The 18,127-nt window shown below is 35.3% G+C and overlaps 1 protein-coding gene and 1 long non-coding RNA gene across 4 annotated transcripts in view; one reads left to right on the top strand and one right to left on the bottom strand.

Moving 5' to 3' along the window:
* Positions 1–10,670, bottom strand: part of si:ch211-236d3.4 — a 56,959-nt gene extending 46,289 nt beyond the window's left edge. For both annotated transcript variants that reach the window (XM_087273173.1, XM_087273172.1), the window contains exon 1: positions 10,553–10,670. In XM_087273173.1, coding sequence (XP_087129299.1) covers positions 10,553–10,576 — 24 coding nt within the window. In that variant the 5' untranslated portion in view covers positions 10,577–10,670. The remainder of the gene's footprint in view (positions 1–10,552) is intronic.
* LOC147841635 (uncharacterized) overlaps positions 1–18,127 on the top strand; it is a 183,201-nt gene that overhangs the window by 65,028 nt on the left and 100,046 nt on the right. The gene's annotated exons all lie outside the window — the stretch shown is intronic.

An 18,127-nucleotide genomic window follows, 5' to 3' on the forward strand; every position in this document is an offset into this window, starting at 1 on the left:
AACGGTATCAGAATTTCACGGTACGATAATACCTCGGTATGAATGTCACGGTACGGTATTTATTGAATCATTTACAGGAAAAAACAAAACTTATGAAAATACTCCAAAAAAGTGCCAAAAGCGTCAATGACATACAAATTAGCCATCTATCTGTAAGCTTTGAAACAGGAACTTCAATTTTAATAACAAAAAAATATTAAACCATGTAAAAAAATAAAGTTTCAATTTAGTATTGTTGAAAACTCATCACATTCAACATTTAATCACTCACTCACTTAGATAGAGATGGGTTTAAAGGAAAATTATCATATAAATATAATCTGGTAAAAGCTGGTATCTCTGGGTATTTACAATGTCCCCTGCAACAGAAAAAACCCTCATTTGGGACTGAGGTTTCTGGGACAAGAGAGATATGACTTGGCCCAGGTTGACAGCAGTGGGTGACGTTGTGCATTGTCTTTCCCCCACTTGAGAGGACAAACCATGAGTAAGATAGAGATCTCATGTCTGCATCAATCTGAACAGTGTGCTGACAACACCGCTATTCAGTACGTGCGCGACAACACAGCTGATAAGAACTCGCGCGACAACACAGCTGATAAGAACTCGCGCGACAACACAGCTGATAAGAACTCGCGCGACAACACCACTATTCAGTACGCGCGCGACAACACAGCTGATAAGAACTCGCGCGACAACACCGCTATTCAGTACGCGCGCGACAACACAGCTGATAAGAACTCGCGCGACAACACCGCTATTCAGTACGCGCGCGGCGACAACACCCGCTTTAGAGTTTTCCAGCTCTTTTTTATCCTCGCTTCTAGCAGCACACTCCATTTCCGCATTACTGGATCTGTAGCGACAACAGACCGCAAGGGATGATGGTCAAGCATGGGCTGATGGGAATTGTAGTTTTCGCTACCTCCCGTTCGCTTCATTCGCCTGAGCAAATTTTCTCAGAAGACCTATAGTTTTACCGAGTCATGCGACTTAAGTAATATCGAAAATATTTAATATTGCGGTATGACGGTATTTACAATACCGTTACATCCCTACCATACACTCAATATGTACTTATGCACTTACACACTCAACGGCATAGTACATGTATGTAGTGTTGTCCCAAATGGAGCAGTTTTTTACTAAGCGGAAATTCAACCCGTTTGCCTGATGACGTTTGACGGTCGCCAGATGAGTCAAATAATTGACCAAACTATCAAATAATACCTGCCGTAAAGATAACCGCATTCACCATCGGGAGGCGCTATAATCACTCTGGTAGGAGAATTTTGCCTTCACCATCCAAAATAAATAAACTTATCCAACATGTGCGCCCGATAGCGATGCCCTTTCTGGTCCGTGAGCAAACCTGTGGTCGTTGAGTGCGCGAAGTGTCAATCATTACACACTTCATTTTAGCGGCTAAATGAGTGTATCATGCGAATAATTCAAGTGCACTTATTATTTTTTTAGAGTTTTTCTATCTATCTATCTATCTATCTATCTATCTATCTATCTATCTATCTATCTATCTATCTATCTATCTATCTATCCATCCATCCATCCATCAGGGTTAGGCCGATGGCCAATAGGCAACATGATGATGAGCCGGCATTGCCGATCCTCCGCCCTGCCCCCGTCGCAAACGCGCTCGCGAGAAACACACACTCGGCCCCCATTTGCACTAATATGTCTTACTGTTAAAATGGCATTTTAGAGCGAAAATGATTCACATCCACACCGTGTTTTACCTAGCATTTCTGAACAGCCGCTGAAAACGCACATTACGTGACCACACACACAAACACAGACACAAGTGGTGCTCACTGCAGAGCCACACACTCATGCGCTCCTCAGAGCTCCAGAAACAGAGAGCAGTGCACGTCGGACAGTTTGTCAAGAATGTACCGCTGGGTCGCGTCTCACTACAGTGGTTAAACGCAATATTCAGACATCCCAAGTCTCCCGGGAGGCTCTATGCATTTATGTATCTCAATGTTGGAACTCCCATTTATTGAATGGAAATGTTTCTGATTCATGTATGCAAATTCATCTTCAGATGGCGCCTTTATAGCAATGTGCGTGCAGTCGATCGCTCTGATTACGTTGAGCAAACCAACAATCGCTGCAAATTGCGCTTTAATGTTTGGCTGGTCAACTGCATGGTATGGAAACCTTATATACCTGCTAGACATGTGGATGATCCCGTCTCATACAGGTGCCATTGCATGGCTCAAAGACACTTTGTAGTGTGCAATTTAACACAATCGCCTCTAGGAGTCGCCAATGGAAATAAAAAAAACACACACAAGAAATGCACGTACGCGAGGCATGAAGTTGGCGTGGACCAGCGCACATACCCACGTTCATTTCATCGTTAGTAAATCCAAACGTGAGCGTGAAATCTGGCTTAAAACAGTTTTATCATTACTTTTAAACATGAAATATATTACAATAAAATATTTTGAACCATATAAAAAAATAAACAAAGGGAAAATCACTTGATCACACGACTATGCTCACTTTCATCTGTGAATAACTGAATCATAGGTGACGAATAGAAAGTGATGCTTCATCCACACCACTAGGTGTCAGTATAAAATCCAAGAAACACTCAATTGGTGGAGTAAACAGACACAAATCACTTTTTTAAAGGCCACTTCAGTCCACCGATGACAGAAGATTAAAGATTGACACTGTTTCGGATGACACGTGAATCAGGCGCAGTCCAAATGAACACAAACACCTGCTCTTTCACTTCATTTCCTTCCCAGAGAGTATAATTATTTTGAGTTGGACTGTTGGATGATTTAGAAAGGATTTGGTGTGATTGGTCTAATCTTTCTCAGTAGGTCTCTGGCACAGGAGGCATTAGCACAACTTGACATCCCATTTAGCAGTAGGACAATCACATGCCAGTGCTGTGCTCAGGGGTTGGCTGATGGAGGCGTATTAATCCTGATCCGAGACCAGCTTTGTTGTTACTCATTATAATTTAGGAGCAGGGAGATGCTCATCCAAGATCAGTCTGAGCTTTATTGTTCCTAAATAGTTTCCACCCAAAGCACGTACAGTGTCAAGCCGAGGGTATGTTTGGAAAGGAATCGAATATGCTGTTTACTGCAATAAGGCACTATTGCAAAAAAGAATGAAGGCCTGATCATCACAAGAAAAATGATTGCAATGGTCACTATACCAGCATAAGGATGCCATCGCCACTTTAAATGTTGTTTTGAGTTTGGGGGGACTTTCAGTTGTTATCAATATTTAGCTGTCAAATAAAATATATAAAATAAAATAATAATATTTAAAATAAATAAATAAATAAATAAACGGATAAAAAAATTAAATAAAAAAATCAATAATAATAAAAAAAATGTAAATAATAAAATAGAATAAAGGGGCGCACGGTGATGCAGTGGTTAGCACGATCGCCTCACAGCAAAAAGGTTGCTGGTTCGAGTCCAGGCTGGGTCAGTTGGCATTTCTTTGTTGAGTTCGCATGTTCTCCCCGTGTTCGCATGGGTTTCCTACAGGAGCTCCGGTTTCCCCCACAGGTCCAATGACATTCAATATAGGGTGAGCTAAATTGTCCGTATTGTATGTGTGTGAATGAGTGTATATGGATGTTTCTTAGTGATGGGTTGCAGCTGGAAAATCTGCAATCTGGAAATGTATCTGCTGCCTAAAACATATGCTGGATAAGTTGGCAATTCATTCCGCTGTGGCGACCCCAGATTAATAAAAGGACTAAGCCGAAAAGAAAATGAATGACAATAACACAATTAAAATAAAAGCTTAGGGTGTCCAACTGCAATCAATAATCAACTTCAAATCAATTCTTACAAAATATGTCTCATAAATATGTATTATCTAACATCAATTAACAACTAACTAATAACAACTTCAATAGGGTATATGCCGAGCTAGTGTTTTTCCCATACTGATAAACTTCCGGTGACATGAACTTTTTTCCACTTTATACGGTTCCTTTTACAGCATCGATGTTGTAATGCCGTTAAAATACATACAGTTAAATTTAACAGTTAAAACTTTGGGATTCATTTAGTTGCTCAAGCGTAAAACGAGACAAAAAGCCATTTACTTGCACGTGCCCGTCAGAATCGGCAGGCTAGCGCAGAAACTCTATTGAATCTACTGGGGTAAAATAAATGTTTATATTATAAAGACATGGCGGGGGAAATGTGATTTAATGCAGTGCTTCTTGTACAACCTAAGACCCACTTTATATCGGATATCACCCAGCTAGTGGAGATCGCAGATTTTTAAACAGACCTTAAACGCGCCGATATTTGCATTGGCATACCCCAGGTTAACCCGCTTAACCCAGGTTACTGGCAAATTAAAAGTCCTATTAGCATGCTTCGTCATATACCCTACTATTTCCCAAGGTCTGTTTACCAGAGTGAGGACATTTTTTTTTACTATATTTTTATTTATTTATATATATATATATATATATATATATATATATATATATATATATATATATATATATATATATATATATATATATTTTTTTTTTTTTTATTTTTTTTTTTTTAAATAAAATATATTTATTTTAGTTTGGCAGAAATAATATTAATAATATTAATAATAATAATAATAATATTAATTATAATAATAATATTAGCCACCTTATGACAAAACGCAAACATTTAAATACCAGTCATTCAGAAGCACAGAATAGTGCACTCACTGCACTCTAATAAAATGGTAAGGCTTACAATCCAATACAGATTAAACCTCTTTAACATTATTAAAAGTAAATGCTGAGTGACTGATTTTTGTTGATTTGCATTGAACCCCAGTTCAAACTATAGCCTATGTTTATTTTACTTTCAAGATCTGAGGTGAATATCTGCTGCTGCTTTAAGTATGACAACAAATGCCATGTAAACATTTATAGATTTCAACGCTGAATAAAGCATAAGCAGTACCTGATGTGATCATTGTCACAGTTTACGCTTGTTGTTGTTGTTTTTTCTTCAATTTTCTACAGAGCAAACCATCATTATACAATGACTTGCACAATTAACATAGTTAAGCCTTTAAATCTCATTTTAAGCTGAATACTAGTATCTTGAAAAACATCTAGTCAAATCATGTACTGTCATCATGACAAAGATAAAATAAATCAGTTAAAAATTAAGAAATAAAAATTAAAAATAGGTTAGTAAAACGATTATGTTTAGAAATGTGTTAAAAAAAATCTTCTTTCAGTTAAATAGAAATTAGGGAAAAAATATAAAAGGGGGCTAATAATTCTGACTTCAACTGTATTTCCAATGTGCTTTATATACAAATATCTGCATGAGTTCTCTCATTGTGTTCTTCTCAGCTAAACAGCTGAAAAAAGTGAAAGATTGTGATATGAGGGTCTACAACTGCGAGGTCCAGTCGAGGTATTCAGCTCATGCCAAGTGGCCCGGAAGCTGGCAGACAGGATGAAATTACAGCTCTGACAAGCTGACATTTTCAGCCCTCACTGCTTTCTCTAGCGTATAGACATTACTGAAGAAATCACATTGCTGTAACTGCTGGACTCTCGCTTTCTCAACACACACTTTCGATTTACTTCAGAAAGATGTTAAGAGGTCGGTTGTGGGATGCTCCATCCATAATGAATTGATAGAATAGGAACTCTTAAGAAGTTAATATATTTTAGGCTATAATAGGATGCTAAATTTTTCTGGTGGAAATGTGCATGTAGCAATTTAATTAACCAGTAGAAGAATTTGCAAAGTTTTATTTTTTTTAATGTATCTTAATAAACTAGTAAAGTTTATAAGTAAATAGAATTACTTCATAACCTCTACATCAGAGGGAAAAAAATTAAAAATAAATAAATAAATAAATAAACCAAAAAAAAATGGAAAGAAAATATATAGATTTTTCATTTTAGACACTTAAATTGCCCTTGTATATTTAATATAAAATACCACTTGGATAATTAAAACATAAATAGAAAATAGAACAATTTGAAAATGTATTTCTTGCAATTTAATTTAATTTGCTATTTTTACCATATCCATTTCCACCACATTTCATATTATGTACTTAAATACAATTTAATTTCATTCATTCCATTTTTTTGAAAAATACTGATTGATTTATAAGTACGTATGTATCCTAAATACTAATAAAATAAATCAATAATAATATTTACGTATATGGTCAGGCTTTTAGCTAAATCTGACCAATTTAATTACTGTATTATTTGTAGTTTTATTAATTATAATAATCATCATCCTCATAAAATAATAATAACAAGTATTATTGTTATTATTATTATTATTATTAATAATAATAATAATAATAATAATAATGAAACATAATCATAAACTTATAATAACAACAACAACAGCTATTGCTGCCTATAATAATAATAATAATAATAATAATAATAATAATATAATAAATAATCATAAACTTATAATAACACCAACAACTATTGCTGCTATTAATAATAATAATAATAATAATAATAATAATAATAATAATAATAATAATAATAATAGTGTTATTATTGTTATTATTATTTAAATTATTTAAACTTTAAAAACAGAGTTATTTATTAATTTAAAACTTTTTTAATGTTCAGAATGAATCATTAAAAACTAAAAGATGGGTCTGAAAAATTATAAAAAATTATTTCATAAAATGAGACACGCAGTAAAAGTCACACAAATAAAAAAAATTAAATCATGTTTAGGCCGCCTTTATAGAAAGAAGTAAAAGGTAAAGAAATCAACAAGACAAAATACTTTCAACTCCTAAAAACATACATGCTGAAACATTAACAAACACTCACAATCCTGGGTTTTCACCTTAAAATGTGAAAAAATTGCTTTCAGAAACTTCTCTACAGCTGTTCATGTACTGTTTATTCACAGAATCCTATCAGCTAAGCTTTCAAAAACACCCACAGCCTTTCAAACACCAATATTGTACAGCTTCATAAAAGATTAATCACTGCCTAGCAATCTGAGAATTCGCTATGAAGTTCAAAACATAATAATTACTTTTCTTTTGGGATCTAACAGATCTTTAGACTCTAAGAAAAGTGATGTGCTGAATGACTAGGAAAAAAAAAGCAGACAGCAGTGTTGGGAAAAGTTACTTTTGAAAGTAATGCATGACAATATTGAGTTACTCCCTAAAAAAGTAACTAGTTGAGTAACTTAGTTACTTTTTATGGAAAGTAATGTGTTACGGTAACGCTTTATAATAACTACACACTATGAATCATCTATTAAGTATTAGCAAATAGTGAATTCATTATCTGTTAAGCATTAACTCTGCATTAATAAACGTTAATAAGCAGTTTATAACTGCAACAAATGCTGTATTCTTGACTTCTAAGCACATTTGCTTATTATTTGTACTTTCAAACTTTGTTAATGATTTATTTTTCATTACTAAATTATCAAATTATTTACAGACCAGTTATTTAAGCATAGTTGGTTGTTTAAGATCATGAATGAGCTAATAAACTATTCAAATTGACATTTATCAATCGTATTATTTAAGCATATACTAATAGTTAATTTGTATGTTAATAAATGCTTTATTAACTCAACTTCATCCAGTTTTGTGACCTAATTTAAAGTGAGGACTATTTATGCTTTATAAATCCCTTATAATTGACAATTAAAGGCTCGGTTATATTCTAGACAGGAAAAAAGAACATAAACCAACTTAATTTATTTCTATTAATTTGACGATACACAAATGAAACTATCAAACAACAAATTAATCTTTGCAACCTTATCTAAAATGAAATGACTGTATTTAGTGATGACATCCTTTTATATTGTTAAATTTTATATTGTTGTTGATTTATTCAATTTTATGCAATATTTTGACACTCCTGTTATTCAGCAATGTTTAAAGTTTACAGTAGTTTTACTTAAGATAATATTGCAAAGATTATTGTTCAGTTGGTGCTAAGCCTTTAATTGTCATTTATAAAGGATAATAAAGCATGAATAGTCCTCACTTTAGATCAGGTCACAAAACTGCATGAAGTTGAGTTAATAAAGCAATAATTTACATACAAATGAACCATTACTATATGCAGGAATAATAAGATATATGAATGTTAATTTCAATAGTTTCTTAACCGTTCACTTACTTATTTTGAATGATCTTAAAAAAAAAACAATAAAAAAAACTACTCCTAATGCACAACACACATCTTTATTAAAAAGCTCATGCGCTTGGCTTTACGACTGTTTTTTCTGTCCTTAAAATTGCAAAAGTGGATTCGGAAATGCCCTTAGTGCTTTTGCAACAGGTTCTTTGGACTTTATGTGCTTATATCATTAAAATGGAGCCAATGGAGTGAGATATTTCAACCCTGAACAAATGACTGGACAATAGACTGCATCTATTGACATGCCTTTAGACCTGTAGAGCAGACATTCAATTAACTCTGGCTGGAACTCTTCACCCGATGAACCTGACAGTACTGTCCAGTCTGAAGGCTAATGAAAAGAGACGGGTGTGTGTTTGTGTGCGCGTGTAATCCGGCAGTAACCCCTCTCCACAGCAGCTGTCAGCTGTCACTTGCAGAACTTCAGCCTTTACCACACCCTCATCCACACCTCCAGAAAGCAGCTCTCCATAGCTCACATATTTAACAGCATACTGCGCAGCTTCACTGGGTTTCAGCCAAACGTTAAAAATGCAAACAACGGGCTCTTGGATTAAAGTGACTAAAATTAGGAGTTTATTTTTGCTTTCCAGTAGTAATAGACAGAAAGCAGGCATATATATATATATATATATATATATATATATATATATATATATATATATATATATATATATATATATATATATATATATATATATATATTAGTCTTAAAGAAACACAACTTTATTCGAGAAGTTAAATTATATATTATGCCTAGTTTTCTAAAAACGATCAAAAGTTTTTAGTTCAATTAATCAATCAAGTGTAGTATTGTTTATTTCTCTTTACATATTTATACAGCTCAATTCAGAATTATTAGCCACTAGGGTTGGATACCAAAACCCGGTGCCATTATAGCACCTTAACATACCTTTGTAACAGGTATGTACCAGATCAAATTAGCATATAAATTTTGGTGCCTAATTTCGGTGCCACTGGTGCTGCGACAAGGACGTAAGAAGCATCAAGGGGTGCATTAAAGGCACACATAGGTACAATCAGGTCACACCATCTCTAAACATTTAATTCTAAACAACTTTGAGGAATACGGACAGGTGATGTCAGGCGTTTGATCTTGTTGCTTAGGGAACAAACGCACGCAGTACAGCGCATTCGGTGAGCAAGAGCGACACTCTTCAGATCAACATGCAAGATCATGTTCATCAAATTTGCTTAAACTTTGATTCTAAAGCGTATTTTACAAGGATTCTGATACAGCAACATGCGCACTTGCTCTCTCTGTCAGTGACGGTGCTGCAAGCATTAGCCTAGTTCCCCGCATTCGTCAGAGGTTGACACTCAAATTGACACGGGGTAATAGCGAATTTAACACTTTTAATATAGGAAGTGCTCGGCTATCCAGAGACCAATATTAATCAGAAATCGAGTATACATAGTTTTACGTTAGGAAATGCAGTCTTGAATTAACAAACAGTCTGCAAAAATGTTTTCAGGAGTGTAACTAAAAACTTAATATGTTTACAATGCAAACAGAATTAAATCCACTTAAACTGTACTGTAATTAAATCATATCAACATTATCAAATTTGTCAATAACATTAGACTGAAATTAAATTAAAAACTGAATAAATAAAAACTTACACACATTTACACAACTAAACAAATCTGCAGATTTCTGCACGCACAGATTCTGTGTGGGCCTACTAATAACTTATTTCTGTGGTCTTTTCTAGAATGGCAATACATAATATTTTATTAGGTATTTTGCAAGATTCTAATATTCAGCTTAAAATGCAATTTAAAGGCTTCACTGGGTTAATTAGGTTAGCTAGGTAAGTTAGGTTAATTAAGCAAGTCATTGTCAGTCATTTTTTTTTCTGTAGACAATTTAAAAAATCTTAAGGGGACTAATAATATTAGTCTTAAAATTTAAATAGGAAAACAACAACAACAAATTGATAATTATGAAGAAATAAAGATAACTTGAGAAATATTCAAAAGAATGAAAATGTTACATGAATCACTTAATCATAATTTTAATACTCATATATACTGCTTTCCAATATCCTTAAAATATCTTGTTTGGTAATGGTCAACATCACCAACAACAACAACAACAGTAAAAGAAACGCAAAGTTTTTTGACAGTAAACAAGTAGGCTAACTATTCCTTTAAATATGTCTACAATACAAAAGCAAAGGTATGACTACAGACATTACAATGATTCAATATGCAACAATTAAAACCCCAACAGCAGTGTCTGATTCTGACGTAAACAAACCACATGTCAAGAGTTCAAAACAAACCACGGCCTGAGCAGCCTGCTCAACAGTTACTCAAACACCAGAAGCAATAAAGCGCAATTACCTTCTTGCCATAGGAGGCCCCCATGCTGAGATTTGGGGGTGGGTTGAGGCAGCGGTCTGTCCTCCAGGCCCAAACTCTAGAGATTCCCCTGTGATTCCCCTTTAACTCTCCTTGACTTGAGCCGTGTTCACTTTAGATCCACGAGAGAGAGAGAGAGAGAGAGAGAGAGAGAGAGAGAGAGAGAGAGAGAGAGAGAAAGCGAGAGAGAGAGAGAGAGAGAGAGAGAGCAGAGGGAGGGGGTCAAGACAGAAAAACTTTGACACTGATAAGCTAGCAAAACTGAGTTAGTATCAATCAATCAATTCTGTTTATTTACTTTGACTTTTTTCTGAAACCATTAATAGACATACAGTAGCTAGCATAATCGAGTACACACTAACAGATTTATTTTGTTTTTAGTAAAAAAAAAAAAACTTACTATAAAAAAAAAAATCAAGTCTATCATTCAATTAATTTAATTTGTATTTATTTTCTGAAACTATAATTTAGACTCTCTAGCTTTTCATGACTTTTTGGGAGATTTTTTGTGATAAAAATGACTTCTTTTGTGGTGGTAATTCCCAAAAATTTAGCAAAAAAAAAAAGAAGAAAAAGAAAATTCTGTTATATTCAGAATTATTAGCCCCCCTTTGAATTTTTTTCTCAAAAAAAATAAAAATAAAAAAAATAAAATAAATTATACATTTAAAAGGCATGGCATAAAATCAGTGTGGGATGTCCAAATCCACTTTTGCTATTTTAAGGATGGAAAAATACGGTGTGTGCGCAGTGAGCGCATGGTCTAAAGGCTGATTTATACTTCTGCATCAAGTGCCAGCATATGCTACGGCGCTGCCTACACGCGGTCGCATCATCGTTGACGTGCATCTTTAAAAAATAAATAAATAAATAAAATTAACTACACGTCGCAACGACGCATAGCGCAAGCTCTGTGATTGGTCGGCTTGGTAGCGTTGACGAGTGTGGGTGGGTACGAAAGCCGCGCGAGCCCGATGGAGCGAGTGTTTACAAGTGTGGAGTCTCGTGAAGGCGCTGTGTTTTGAGCATAACATGCATTAAATCAATCAGTATCTCCTCTCATTCCATTTAAGAGTCAGTTGCATCACATCATGGTGCATTTGCTCTTTACATGGCAAATTGTTATGAACAAACTGCTTTTAGATGGTCAATGGCGCCGTCTATTTCAGTTCCTCAAAATAGCAACGCGCCAACAATGCGCCTTAACACACCTCCCTTTCAGACCGGCGCACCCATGAGTCCAGAAAACGGTGCAAATAGATTTATTTAAACAACGTGGCACAAAATGTGAAAATTACTGTTGTGCTGAAATAGAGTCCCATTTAAACTGTATCAAACTCAAATGCATACAATGCATGTTTAAACATGTAGGTGTTATCTTGGCTTTAGCTAACTAAATGAATAAATAGCCGAGTGAGAGTATAATGACTAAGTCGCACTGAGTTTCTTTGGCTTGACAAAAAAAAGGACCTGTTTGAAAGCATGATGCCGCTATATTGTCATCTTGAGCTTTGAAGAAACTGAAATCAAACATAGCATGTGAGTCAGAGTGAAGCAGACCATGCGTGGCACCTGTTACTCTGCTCTCCTTACAGGATTTATCCAGCGCGATAAGATTATGGTAATTGGCAGTGACAGAGCAGGAACTCTTGGGAAAGGATCATGGCCTCGGTGACTGTCAGGATTCAGGAAATGAGGCTGATTTTTTACTGGGATTATCAAAGCATGGGCTGTCTGCTGTGTTTTTATGTATAAGAGGGAGAAAAGATATGAAAAGTGCTACACTGGGAATGCAGATCAAACGGCAGATGATTTTTGCATTCTGAGTGCGTTTGGATTGAAGCAGTTGTTTAAAAAATACTTGATATTTTCAAGCCATTGTGTATTTGATCAGCAGTTTCTCATCAATGACTGAATGTGTTTGTTGACTATGTACTACCATGATATATCATTAACAAAGGATTAGTTAAAGGAATTGGGAAGCTCGCTGTAAAGTGTACACTACAACATTAAAGTGGTCATCATTTATGTTCAATAATGCATTAACTAATACAAACTTATTGTAAAATGTTACTTAATGTTAAACCCAGAAATGTGAAAAGGGTCTGTTAAGTTGACTTCATCAATGTGTGTCAGGGCGACATGAAGGAATTGTGTGGAAGCCAGCATTTTGTACAGTGTAGGAACCACTGGTTTAAATCAAAACGCCACACACCTGCAATCCTCCTGTTCACTTGGACCAAACGCAGGAAATGCAGGTGATGTAATTAAAGTGGTCAAGTGCAAAGATCCCAGCTGTGAGTGTTGAGACAGGTTTCCCTCCATCTGTCCGAGTATGGAAGATCTAAACCCTGTGATGAAAAGGGTAAACGAAGCTAAAACAAACAGAGCGGTGGTGCCACCTGCTGGAGATACACAGTGGGTGTGATTTTGCCATGTAGGAGGCAGTCCTGGACTAATTTCTACATCAGGGATGGTCAATTAGTTTGTCATAGGGGATAGTTCATAAAAAAAGAATACCAAATGAGGGGCCGGAGAGATTTGACTTGCAATATGAATGATGACACAACAGCATATAAGAGCCCATATGCTGTACTTTTGCCCCTTAAGACACCCACATTGTGTTTTTCTACATTAAAATTGTAATATAATGCATTTTGAAACTACATAACATCAGTGCATTGTATGATAGGCTTTATTTACAAGCATTCATATGGTGTATTTCAAAGCACAACATTATGGATGCAACAATTATAGATTTTGGTTGTACGATTGTAAAGTCTGAAGAATAATCATGGTTTCACGGTGATCACGTCTAATGTTAATTTACGTACGAATTATATTTGGTAAATGTATTGTTTTTGAGACTGATCTGGCTCCATATTAAAGGCAGTTCAGAAGGCAAAAGTGGGTCCAACCCGGGTACTAGTAAAGTGGCCGGTGAGTGTAAAGTACAGTTGATACTTTTACAGACATAATTTATAAACAAAAAACATTAAAGTTTTGTATAACTTTTTGTACTTTTAATTGGTTAAGCTGACAAACTGCTTAAATGTAGATAAATAGAAAAAACAGGCACAGAAAGTGGGGTTGCAACATATTTAGGAAACTCTGTTGGTAAAATCAGAAATGTCACATCACAAAATGAACAGTAATTGTCCTCATTTTTATTTATTTTTTTGCCAAGGCCAGCGGCAAAATTGATTTGACTCAAACTGATAAACTGAAGGAAGTTGAGGCAACTTTACTAACCTTAAAGGTCATGACACCTGAGAGAGGGTTGAACATTGGAAAACAAGTCATTATTAACCATCTTTGCTCCCGCCAGTTTATTCCGTACATTCATCACCAATTTACCTTGAGAGCCTCATTAAAAAGTCATTTTCTTTTTGCTAGCATTCAAATCTGCAACACTGCTGAACTCTATACATAGTGACATAAAAAAACAAAAAAACATGTTTGCTTCACGGGCGCCCCAAAGGGGAGGCCACGGCCACCCCTAATTTAGTTGTTAATATTATTATTTTAAATGAACTTACGCAAATTAACAATATTTCATTAAATAAATTAATTAATAAATAAAATGCAGCCACTAAATTATTATGGATTGATCGGAGTCACTGATGTAGCCAATTCACTGAGATTGCACACTTTATTAAGAAATGATTATTTTTGAAATGAAAAAGTTGTTTTATCTGATTGAAAACAACAAATCCAAAAAAATAAAATAAAATAAAATAGATGCATTTTGAAATCAGCTTTTCAGAATCTAGTTTATTTAGCAACTCCATAGTGTTTTTTTTATTAATTAATCTTCATACATGGCATATACTGTATGTTGTACAATAAAAGTATGTGAGAAATAACTTGCCTGAAAGGTGTTTTTAAAATAAATATTCATATTTATTTGGTTTGCATGTGTAATTGCGGAAATATTTCAAGGAATAAATTACAATGTTTTAAGAGTACTTCATGGAATTAATTAAAACTTCATTATTTCATTTATCAGAAACAAACAAAAAATATCATTACTCATTTTTCACAATATATATGCACACAATTAATTATTTTTTTTGTGTGTCAACCCAAGATTTGGTGTGGTCTTGCTTGGCCACCCCTAAGAAAATTTTTAGGGGGCGCCATTGGTTTGCTCCATTTCACTCCATTTCTTCTTACATGCTTGTTTAGGTAGGTAGATACGTTGGCCCAGTAATGCAAAACAGAAAGAGATTTCAGAAAGCAATGACATATCACAACACAATAACATTCAGATCAGAACGCAAGTACATTTCAAATAGCAAACATTAATCTTACAACCCGACAACATTAAGATCAAAACGCAATGAGATTTCAAAAAGCAAACAATCTCACAGCGCAACGTTTCAGAAAGCAAACATTAATCTCACAAAACAACCAACAACAATAAGATCACAACGCAATGAGATTTCAAAAAGCAAACATCAATCTAACAACATGACAATATTAAGATCACAACGCAGCAAGATTGAGATCACAATGCCATAACATTTATCTCACAACACGACATTAAGATCAATACACGACAAGATTTAGATCACAACGCAACTAATTTTCAAAAAGGAAACATTATCTCACAACACAATGACATTAAGATCACAAAGCCACGAGAGTTCAATCAGTGCTTAATTTGTGAATTGCAAGGTCCCGGAACAGATCGGGGTCACGGATCCGACATGTTACCCAAAGATGTAGAGGTGTCGTGCACGAATGTGGAGAGCCGGGGGGTGGGAGGATTGGTTGTCGCAGACGAAAGTGAAGAGGGTAGCGGAGTCACAGAAGAAACTGAAAGTGAACAGTGGACGGGAGAGGAGGGCGGTTAAGGAGGGGGATTGGTAAAATGAGGTGCCGGATCAGATTTTAGAGTCGCCGCGGCATTAATTAAGCCCTAATTACAACGCAGCAAGATTAAGATCACAATGCAGCTACATTTTAAACATTAATCTCACAACACAACATTAAAATCACAACAAAGCGAGAATAAGATCACAATGCAATTACATTTCAAAAAGCAAAGATTAATCTCACACTTTAATGGAAATGTAATCAGTGTTTCACTGGTTGGGAGATTTCCATTGTGTTTGTAAGCGTAATGTTTGCTTTCTGAAAGGTTGCGTTGTGATCTTAATGTTCTGTTTGCTTCTTGAAATGACGTTGTGTTGTACAGTATTGGGCCACCATAGGTAGGAAGGTGGGTTGCTTGGTCATCTACTACTCTTATTTATATATGGTTTAAAGTTGTGTCTTTTTTTTTATTTATATATATATTTATATATATATATATATATATATATATATATATATATATATATATATATATATTTATATATATATATTTATTTATTTATATATATATATATATATATATATATATATATATATATATATATTTATATATATATATATATATAAATAAAAAAAAGACACAACTTTAAACCAACAAGTTTTGACGTCACAGCTCATAATTGGCTCCAACTTGCTTTCGCACCACTGATGAGGACAACAATCCTGTTGCCTTTGCTATGCCACTTGTGTTTGCCATGTTAAGGCTTTGTTTTGTCCTTCGGGGAGGAAGGATTTAAGAACAAACTCGAGTGTTATTTTTAACCAAAGTCCTTTTCTTTAATTGCATCACAACCAAAACAAACGCGCATGCAGAGTTTCTGTGTTTTAGCCAGTAAAAACAACAACACAAATGTCGTTCTCCCTGTGCGGTATGCTGAAGTTATTCATACAAGCTGCTTTTGGGTCAGAAATCAGACTAATTTATCGCTCAGGGAAAAAGCATAAGAATGAGAAACGCACCAAGAACATGAGCATTTTGAAAAATTTAAAGGCTACACGGAACATTCTTCATTAATCTATAATAAATATGAACCCTTCAGATGCATTACGAAACCTCTCAGTTTAAACACACATCTGGATAGCATATTTCACACAATAGAGTGCTTAAACTAGTTTCTGAAACTCTATTAGGGATATGTAAAAGTTTTTTGTTGCAATAATTGCTGAAGCTTTTATCATAATACGTAGTATTATCATTGATAATGATGTGAACTGCTAAAGTGACGTGGGTATTAAGATTATTAAGTCTTCAAGCTGTAATGAACACAACTGTGCATACTACAACCTGAACATCATTAAAAAGGCATTTTAAACGTTTATATAATAAAATGACTATATTTTGAAGTGCCCACAATCACAATATCATGCATGTTCATTGTCACTATTTATACCAGTCTTTTGAATGCTTGATTTTCTGATGAACATTCTAAAGTGTGCCATTATTTTCATATACATTGACCAACCACTTTATTAGGCACACCTGTCAACTGTTTGTTAATGCAAATTTCTAATTAGTCAATCACATGGCTGGAACTCAATGCATTTAGGCATGTAGACATGGCCGAGATGATCTGCTGCAGTTCAAACCGAGCATCAGAATGGGGAAGAAAGGTGATTTAAGTGATTTTAAACGTAGCATGGTAGTTGGTGACTGACAAGATGGACTGAGTATTTCAGAAACTGATCTACTGGGATTTTCACGCACAACCATCTCTAGGGTTTACAGAGAATGGACTGAAAATGAGAAAACATCCAGTGAGCGGCAGTTCTGTGGGCGCAAATGTCTTGATGTCAGGGGAGAATGGCCAGACTGGTTCCAGCTTATAGAAAGGCAACAGTAACACAAATAACCACTCGTTACAACTGGGATGTGTGGAAGAGCATCTCTGAATGCACAACACGTCCAACCCTGAGACGGATGGGCTACAGCAGCAGAAGACCACACCGGGTGCCACTCTTGTCAGCTAAGAACAGGAAACTGATGCTACAATTCACACAAGCTCAACACAATTGGACAATAGAAGATTGGAAAAACTTTGCCCGGTCTGAGGTGTCTCGATTTCTGCTGTGACATTCGAGCGGTAGGGTCAATATTTGGCGTCAACAACATGAAGCATAGATCCATCCTGCCTTGTATTAACAGTTCAAGCTGGTGGTGGTGTAATGGTGTGGGGGAGATTTTCTTGGCTCATTTTTGCCCCATTAGTACCAACTAAGCATTGTGTCAACACCACAGCCTACCTGAGCATTGCTGCTGACCACGTTCATCCCTTTATGGCCACAGCGGACCCATCTTCTGATGGCTACTTCCAGCAGGAACACGCGCCATTTCATAAAGGTTTGATTCATCTCAGACTGCTTTCTTGAACATGACGATGAGTTCACTGTAATCAAATGGCCTCCACAGTCACCAGACCTCAATCCAATAGAGCAGCTTTGGGATGTAGTGGAACGGGAGATTCACGTCATGGATGTGTAGCTGACAAATCTGCAGCAACTGCATGATGCTATCATGTCAATATGAACTAGTACCTTGTTGAATACATGCCATGGATTGAGGCAGTTGTGAAGGCAAAAGTGGTTCAACCTGGTACTAGCAAGATGTACCTAATAAAATGGCCAGTGAGTGTATAAACATTTAAAATATTCATGTTTTGACCACATTACCAGTTTCAT

The sequence above is a fragment of the Danio rerio genome, chromosome 11, assembly GCF_052040795.2.
Source record: "Danio rerio strain M-AB ecotype USA chromosome 11, GRCz13ab, whole genome shotgun sequence".
Classification (NCBI taxonomy): Eukaryota; Metazoa; Chordata; class Actinopteri; order Cypriniformes; family Danionidae; genus Danio; species Danio rerio.